General features: G+C 43.2%; 1 protein-coding gene across 1 annotated transcript in view; it reads left to right on the top strand.

The window, feature by feature from the left end:
• The first annotated feature begins 9442 nt into the window (after positions 1 to 9442).
• Positions 9443 to 9700, top strand: part of RPL14 (ribosomal protein L14) — a 6138-nt gene continuing 5880 nt past the window's right edge. The window contains exon 1 of the mRNA XM_019508819.1: positions 9443 to 9535. Within this exon, the coding sequence (XP_019364364.1) occupies positions 9533 to 9535 (3 nt within the window). The 5' untranslated portion in view covers positions 9443 to 9532. The remainder of the gene's footprint in view (positions 9536 to 9700) is intronic.

The following is a 9700-nucleotide window of genomic DNA, read 5'->3' as shown; positions in this document are numbered from 1 at the left end:
TAGCCTGGTCGCTTGGTTACATGCTGAGTCTCACCAACATGATTCCAGCAGAGATCCAGCTGATCCACTTACCCATGAACCCCTCTGTGTTTGCTGGACTCCTCCTTTTCTTCACAGCACTGACAGTGCTGTGCCTCATCTTTGTTGTTTACTTGTGTGTTGTGTCACATATGCAAAAGAACATCGGTCATGTTGATCAAGTACTTGCCACAGAATGAACAGACTTAATGAGAGCTGAAGGCAAAAACTTCCTCTTCGAAGAACTTTATTTTAGAAAATCATAGGAGAAATAAAAACAAACAAAAAAAACCAAAAAAACAGATACACAAACAAAAGTGGAATTAAGAACAAAAGTCAAGAAAACGCTATGACAAAATATTGGATTTGTCTTGAGAGATCTAAACAGTTGTTTCTGTATACAGTGCAACAATTAAGTCATCAGCAGATTCTCTGCTTTGTTTGTTAAGCATTTGGGGTTAAACAAGCCTGATCACAGGAAACGTTTGTGCAAAATTAATAGACTTATCTGTTTAACAGTGCTAATCATTCCAAGGTACAAGCAAGAAGACAAAAGAAGATAGCAACAATACCTGTGTAGTGCCAGAACTGAGAGAGAAGCTCGTTCCTTAAACTGGTAAGGACCTTGGATGCTGATTACAAGGTGAAACTGCAAGGAGCATTGTACGAAAAAAAAATGTTTTCATTACCATTTAGAACACAACAGAAGATGTAGCCCACAAGGTAAAGCTGAATTACTAAACTCCCTTTATTAATATTTATGAATTTTAAAAAACCCAACCCCAATACTGGGTATTCCAGTGGAAATGTCAAAGTTAAGGTAGACTGAGATTTTCCCTTACAGCAGATTGAATCCCTCTCACATTTTTAATATCTAACCTGATTCTCCAAAGCATACTACAATAAATCTTCAGAGGGCAGTTTAATTTTCTGTCATTTTTAACTAACTTTTAGAGAGGAAACATTTTTAAAATGTTCTTTTGTTGAAATGTTGACTTTTTTTCCATCACTTGTTTGGGTCCAAAACAACCATAGCCTGCCCCAACTTCACATTTAGCTTTCATTTAAATCATTTGAATACTATCATGAACAAAAGACCCTTCTGGAGTGGAGCTAGCTGTCCAAGGCAACAGTGTCATAGGCAGCCCCTCAAGTTATGGTGCCTCAACACAGACATTTTGCTCTTCTTCCATTGGTGCTCAGCAGTGGTGCACCAGGCAAGTAGTTAAATGCTTCTGTGTGAAGACTAGCTTAAAGGCTTCATCCATACTGTTACCATGGTGCACTAAGGAGCTTGCCTCCACAAAGTTTAGGCCTCCTAGACAACGCTGATTTTCCATCTACCCAAGTCTCCAGCCAAAACCTTCTTTCTCCACACCCCAGAGCATCCGACATACGTTGCTTTAACCCTGCTCCTTCCAGCACTTGAACCCTGCTCCTCTGCCCTGTGCTGTAGGAGCCCTTCAAGCCCAGTGCCTCAACACAAAAACACTTGGCTTCTTCCACCCCTACGTAACTCCTGCCTTTCAAGCCAAGCATCCAAATGAAACACTGGTAAAGCTTTTCTCCCCCATCTTTAGTCACTCCCAATTCCCTCCACTTTCACATTAAATTTCCCTTATTTTCTTTTGGCACAATGTACACCAGCATCATGCGCAGCCCTGGGGGAAGGGATACAGGAAAAAGGTATGGAGAGCAGAAGGAAGGGGTGTGTCCATTGGCATAGGGAAGGTGCTCCTCTCATCTTCATTTTTCATCCCCCCTGTCATACCCGTCCAAATTTTTGTATACTCCCCAAAGCTCTGTTTACCCACCGTGCTGCCAAACACCTCCCCATCACCTACCCAAGACTCACAATGGCTCCATGCCCTCCTTGTACCCCACTTCTCCTTGGGATACTACTTGGAACACATCCTCAATACAACATACTCACCATGCACTATTAATGTATGGCATTATCCACACCATGCACTATTAACGTAACTACCCTGTCATTGGAGCCAATCTCTTTTGTGTTTTCTATAACAGAACCTGTACATGAGGGATGCATTTTTTAATATGTACATATACAAGAAAAATACAAACTATATCAGGACAATGAATTTCGTACCCTGTGTAGAAATATTTTAATTCCTTCTCTACCCCCATCTGTTTACATCTTTCATGGATATTTAAGATGGGAAGAGGTCAGTAGGTAACATTATCACTCTTAAAGTTTTCAATTTTTTTCTCTTATCTCTAATTTCTTTTTTTGTTTATGCACTTTAATTAAAGGCCCATTAGATGAGTTTAAAAATGAGCTGAACTGCCTTTTATTTGACATAGAATGATCAAAGATCACATGGTTTTTCCCACATTTTCTCCTTTTTCCAACACCAAAGCAGGAAGCTACTATCCTTAAGGCAGTCTTAATTAGCTCCCCAGCAGTGCCACCCAAATGTTACACCACTATTTCTGACTTGGGAGGTGACATGTATGGAGAAACCTGGTGTGCTTGAACATGCTACTGCCTGGCGCAGTAGATTTATGATGCAGATGTGCTTTCAGTGGAGCGGCAGCACTGACAACTCAGCCACTTGCTAACATGACAATTTTGTCCGGATGTCCTCAGTCTTTAATGGATTCCAGAACTTCTACAAACTTTAATACGGTGGAACCCAGGTCATTCACATCTATATAGTTCACCAGCTACTTAATTTGCAGTGGATTGAAGAATTAAGAATGGGTTGCTCAGCAGTTTGCTGTAACTTTTACTTCAAAGGACATTGCTTCTCTGACCAGCGGGAGCTCATTTGCAGTGGGGTGCAGGGAAAGCTGCAGGAAACAGCTGGAGTGCCTCCATGGTCCTGCACAGTTGTTTGCTGCAGCTCTGTATACTTTCAGATACTTCAAATATCCTCATCCTTGCAGGTGGGTTAGGAAGCTAACCCTGCAAAGCCTCTGGCTTCTGCTGTAGTGGTCTGTAAATACCCCTAGATTCTTGTCACCTTTGTTAATGAAGAAAAACCCCATCAATCTGGAGTTCTCCGTGAAAGTGTGGGAAGAGGATTTATCACCACAACCTTGGAAAGAATCCCAATGACAGAGCGTATTACATAATGTTAAAAGTGCCTCTGTGGATCTTGGACTATGCTTGAAGCAGCCAAAGATTTTATTTAAATGGTAATGGCTGCCATGGAAGTTGCACAAGATAGAAGCCTCATTCTCTGCTGTTTGTTGACACCATAACAAAGCAAACGGGAGCCTATTCATAGACTATGAGACTTCCCCACAGTTAGGCAACTGTAAAAAGAGGTGGATGGGCGAATTAAGATGGGCTTGTCTTCAACTGCCAAACTTCTGCTGAAAAAATTATATCTTAGCATGCGTACCTCATAAACCTGAGCTTGACTTCACAACAGACTTTAGTTCTTGACAGCTCCAGTGATTTGCAAGTGCATGATTTTACACAGGTGGAAAAGTAGTTTATGTCCAGGATAGTATTTATCCTTGTCTAAACTGGTACTTAAAAACTAGTTTATTGCTGTAGAGATGGATCTTGTGAATTCCAAGAAATCTGGACCTTGTTTTTAGATACATTTGGATAAAAGCTGGTGTGACTGCTCAAAGAACAGCAGATCCCTCTTCCACCATACCCACTTTCCTTGTCCCCCTGCTTTCAGTCAGAACCTCCACCTATTTATGTACATCTCTATTTGATTACTGTAATACTTACTTTAACGTATTGTATTATGTAGTATTGCCTGGTCTTGTAGCTTTGAGAAATCATAGAATTGCATAAATGCTGAATTCTATTGGAGATCCAGTGAAGCGTGCAGGATTAGGAACATATATATATGCTGTAAGTTATTTCATTTTTGTACTTTTTATTGTCTGTTTCTTTATGAAATAAAAATTAATTATAAAAAAGAGAAAAGCAAGGCCTATGTTCTGGTTCTGCTAGCTAAATTATTAGAGGGATTGTTACAATGTTAGAGGTATAGCTGGAATTATTTTCCATGGAAATGGAAACTTGCTATATGCAGAACTGACTGTGAGGTACAGGGTCCATATCCTAAGCACCTGGGCTGTGAGTGATTAAAAACTCAGGAGCAGCATTAGGAGCCTAAGTGCTGTCTGTGTCACGGAAAATCTTTATCCAAGTGACAAAATTCAGTTTTAGAGATGCTCTTTCAATCCACATTCATATTTGTGATTTTGACACAGCTTTCATTTTTAAAGAGGGTGGAGTGTTGGTATCTTGTGTCAGATTTCAAATGCTTTCAGGGGCATTCACACCTAGGGCTTTGTTTTACTTTTGCCTCTAAGGCCTGGATTTTAAGTGTATGTGCAAAAAAATAACAAACAATTAAATTTCCAACTAAAAAGAAAACTGGGCAGAGACAGACTAGTAGAAAAAGAGCTGCCTGACAGGAAAAAAAGTATTTGAGGAAAAGACCATTTGACATGAAGCAAAACTTCAACTATGGAGAAATATTTAGAAACTCTGCTGAGGAAGAGAAACAGAAATGAGAAATGAAATGGAGATCTACATTTTGCAAAGGCACTGTTATTGATTTAAATCAGGGGTGCTCAACTGCCAGTCCACAGGCCAGATCTGATTCCCAGCATCATGTCATCTGACCCATGGGGCTCCCTATGGGTCTGTGGGGAGCCCTAGGGGTTGTGTCCCATGTGCTAGATCAGGTGTGCAGGGCCTGATCCCAGCATGCAGGGCCAGGTGGAAGTGGCATAGAGCTCTGGAACATGATCCTGGCATGCAGGGCTGAGCAGAGGCAGCACGGGGCCCCAGAGCCCAATTCCAGCAAGTGGGACTAGGCAGAGGCAGTGCAGGGCTCCAGGAACCAATCTCAGCATGCAGGGGCAGCACAGGGCCTGATCTTAGCATGCAGGAATGGCACAGGGTCCAATCTGGCCTGTGGATCAACTCTGCGCCATTCATCTGGCCCATGGAACCAAAGGGTTGTGTGTCACTAATTTAAACTTCCCATGTTCATAGCTGAAAACGGATATAGAATTCAACATAAGAAACACTAATCTATACTGTAAAAAACATTTCTACACTGTTGGGAGCACAGGCAAAGATAATGTAAGTGGTCTAGGAAGCAGGGTAGGGAGAAATCAACCACAACATTGAATCTGAAGGTCAGACTGAAAATTTTCCATCTGGTTAGCTGTCGCTGTAGGCACAATGTTCCATATTAATAACTTGTGCAGTAACTAGGAGAATGCTACCCTGCCACATGTCACACTAATATCTTATACACATCTTATTTCATGAATACTTTTCAATTGCTTTCTTTTTGGAAGTAACAGAAAGGAAAGTCAATACAGAATCACATTCTCAGGTAAGTTTATGCACGACTGTGGACTGATATATTTTTTATTCTGATGAGGGGATATTGCTAATGATGCCTTTTATGCTTCATAGTCGCATACCAAAAAAGGCATCCCCTTATTTATAAAGGCACAATAGGGTGTACAATATATTCAAAGATCTATGTTGACGACTCTAACATGGGTATTGAAAGTAGCATTAGAAGTCAACTATAGTAGCTCTTTGAAACAGTGTTCAATTCCATTTCATTTACTGATTTTAAACAGGCTACAACTCAAATTTGGTACTCCTCTATGATGACACTATTAGTAATTCAAAAATTAAACTGAAAATACTACAATTGTCAAGAAAGACGTAGATACAAACCTGCTTTTATGGAACTCACAATTATGTAAATTAGATATAGCTCTCAGGTTTCTTCAAAATCACCATTGCAACCTTTGAATTTATCAAAGTTCAATTATCTCTGCTCTAAAGCTGAAAGGTTGATTAAAAGACCAAACCTTTCTTAGGAAAACTGTTGCATTTTCAGTTTTTGATTTCTCATGAGACTTGTATGTCATAGCAGATGAAAAAAATGAGTATTGTCAAGACTTGCATTATTTAAAAACCCAAAAGATATCATCTAGACCAGGGGTGCCCAACCTTTTTGAATGTGGGGCCGGATCATGAACTTTTTATCACCCAGTGGGCCGACGAGCCACATTCATATTTTATCACCCTGCGGGCCGTACGTTGGACAAGCCTGAAATAAGGCAAAGCTGGCATAAACCCCCACCTCTGCTCAGCTAGTGACAAGCTACAGCAAATGATGTCCTGCACCAGCCATCCCAACAGCTGGGGCCCCCCTTCTGCCTACTACGAGCAACACTTGAAGGCAGGCCCGGAAGATATTTGACAGCCGTGTTAAAATATGTGACCAAACCGACGTAGCCGGTGCTCTCACACAGGCCAATGGGCTGCCTATGCCACTGCTTCCCCAGGCCTTGCCCACACGAGCAACACCGCTGCCCAAAGTCTTGGCAGCGCTCGGGCAGACGCGGCTGGGGCCCAGCCAACGTGTGAGATGGGGGACGGCGGAACTGTGGGAGCGAAGCCAGTTCCCAGTCTGGCAGGGTCTCAGGCCTGGTCTGCCGAGGGCAGCTCCTGGTGCGGGAAGGCCTTGGGGGAACACGGGTAGCTCTGCTCCTCGCACTTCCCTGTGGCAAAGGCAAATGGCCCCCAGGAGGACACAAGCCACCACCGCGGCAGGAGAGCAGTGCCCAGCCCAACATCTGATCCCGATCAATATTATCCTGGTATATATACAGCAAAGCCAACCCAGAGAGCAGACTTTTGTCCAAAGGGCTATTTTGCCATTTCTTGACTGTTTGCAGTTCTCATAAATGTTTTTTTTGTTCTGGAGAGACACTGATTGGCAGGGTGGCAAAAACAGACAACATTAAGATCAGGACACGATGCTGGAGTCAACTCTTGAAGAGTGCTGAGGATGCTGTTTGGCTGTTCATCCCCTGAGACATCTATCCACTTTTCACACCATCTTTGCAATTCTGCTTTAAAGTTTCAACGTCAAAAAGGTAGACTTTGTATGCATCATACAGAGCCATGACTGTCTCTTCATTCACTAGCAAATGCAGTTTATTTGGCATAAGATACAGAGCAATAAAATGTGAAGAGCAATCTAACGCTTGCTTCTGGAGCTCTGAAGTTACATGGTCCAGATATTGAATGAACAGTCTTCCCGTAATACTCTTAATGATCTGTGGAATCAATGTTATCATAATGTATTTTTTCTGCCATGTGTGGTTGGAAATCAATATAATTAGCAAAATGTTTTACTTCAGCAAAGAGAGAAGAAAATTTTGTGTCATCCTCTTTCCCCATTCTCCTGAGTGTATAAATAAGGTTTGCTTCATTAGATGCATACATTAGCTCCACACTTGCATGCTGCATGTATACATATAGAGATTTCATACATGTAAAGATGTAATCGACACACACCATTATAACCAGGAATTTAAATTTAGTGGTGGAATACAACAGTCAGTCAGCATCAACATCATAATCAACTATTTTTTCTAAGAAACCAAGAACAAAAGCAAAATGTGTTTTAAAATAGTATGTCCATTTGGCTTATCCTTTGTATATTACATCCCATAGGCATGACTTCCATAAATAAATACTCCTCTTTAGAGTTTATTTATCAAAATTCTGAGTTCCTGAAGCTCTCTAATATGATTGGCAGGCTGCTCTGCAAAGAACTTCAGTTATGACTTTCTCAACAGTGTTAACAACTTAGCTACCAGTCACATTCCACAAGAGAGAACAATTGCTGTGCTCAACTTGTACATCCTGTGGGCAGAGTATACTGCTGCTGGAAAAACATCACAAATGTTTGCCTTCTGTTTGCATATATTGCTTACCATGTTACAGCTGTAGCCCTTCAACAATTCCCTATGTAATCCCCAAGTTACTATTTATTCCAGAAAAAGTTCTGTAAGTTGTATTTGAGGCATCTACAAAATCAATGAAATCTTCCCGGAGTTCCACTTGCCCATCTTCATTTTAATGGATATAACATAAAGTCAACAACAATTTTTTTCTTGAAATGGAACTGAAAATGGTGATGCTTTTACCCACTCTATAATCCTACTCAGGATATGGATTCCTACCAACTTTATGAGTTCATTTTGCATTTGTTTTGATGTGTGCAACATATTATACGGTAGATAACTAAGCTGTTCTCTCAAATTTGGGTCCAGTTCTGCAGTGTAACATAAGAAAGCCTATACAATTTTGGTGTTCATTACTTGTCCACTCATCAAACATTCTGTTTTCCACAAAGGATAATGATTTCAATGACTTGTTTCAGAGCATGCTGACTGCGTGCTGTCAACCTTTTCATCTGCTCATATGCAACATATTTATCTGTCTTTGCTACAGCGTAAATGTGATCTTTGGATCTGCTGTGTCTCTCAAGTATTTTCTTGCTGTTGGACCAGTCTCTCAAGGGAGTGGAAACCAAAACTGTATCTTTGATGCTGCTGAACATGAAGGACAGCCCACAGAAAACACTGTCCAGATACTGGGAGTAACATGCAAATATATACTCTTGAAGGAGCTGCACACTGCAGTGACGATACTTCTGACTAGCCCCCAAATCCACCAGCCTTTTAGGGAACTGAAAAGCTGAAGGCAGCAACCATTGAATGACTAGGATGTCCCTCCTCTGATCCCCAGTCAAGCTTGCACGATCCAAGAAACCAATGTCATCTTTGCTCTGGAAACCACTCTTTGAAGCATCCTCACTTCCTCGGTCAAAAGCTTGTGATGTGGCCATCCCATAAAGAGTCTGTTTTACAAAAGAAAGATCCAGGGCTTCTCCATTATAGTTTTCCTGATCTTTCCTTCCAGCCATCTCCACGTCGGTAGCATCACAGTCTATTGAGATGTTTCTGAAATGATAGAAAATGAAAAGCAAGTATCAGCAATGCAGCAAAGTGGAGCATCCTGATCCTCACCATGTAGGGCTCAGCACCCACGGATGTACTGGATGGGGAGCCCCAGCAGTTTGGGGCACCGTCCACTTCTCCTCCTGCATTGGCTTGGAGCTCTTCCTTTTCTAGACTCCAGAGAAGCAAGTTTTGGGTGGTGCCAGCTCCATGCTGGGTTACCTGGTAGATAAAAGCAAAGGGGGTCGTGCAGACTGAAAAGCAGGGGTGGAAGCCTTGCAGAACCAAGCATAGTTCAAAAGTTCATGGAAAGCCCGGACTGGCACACGTCACCATGAAGCCAACGCCTGCGCCGGCCCCGCCCTGGCGCCCTATACTGAGGGCGATCCCGGCCTTCGACACGCTAGCGCCCCGCGCGCACGCGCAGCAGAGGCGACGTTTTTGCGCCGGGCCAGGCGCATGCGCCCATCACCCCATAGGTAATGAGAAAATCCCTCCACGCCACCACAGATGGAGGGCGTACTGCGAATGCGCACAGCGCAGCTCGGCTTCCGGCCTATCCGCTCTCTGCCGCTGCCCTCACTGCCTGCCTAAAGTCGCATGCGCCGGCGGAGGGCGGACGTCAGCCCGCCACTCTCCCAGTGCGCAGGCGCAATACGGTTCCGGAAGCGGTATCTGAGCGCGGAGGAAGCTGGTGTCTCCCTTTTCCTTGCGGGCGGCCATCATGGTGAGCGCGCGCCGCGGCTTTCTCCGCTAACGGCTTCCCGGCTGCGGGGCCGCGAGGGAGCTGGGCCGCCGCATGAGCCCTCAGGGGAGGCGGGGAGGGACCCGGGCTGGGGGAGGGGTAGTTGGCTGGCGGGGTGTGTGTGTGTGTGTGTGTGTGTGGGGGGGG

Source organism: Gavialis gangeticus, unplaced genomic scaffold (assembly GCF_001723915.1).
Source record: "Gavialis gangeticus isolate Ggan-Ray unplaced genomic scaffold, GavGan_comp1, whole genome shotgun sequence".
In the NCBI taxonomy this organism is placed as follows: Eukaryota; Metazoa; Chordata; order Crocodylia; family Gavialidae; genus Gavialis; species Gavialis gangeticus.
This window is presented reverse-complemented; position numbering and strand designations above follow the sequence as displayed.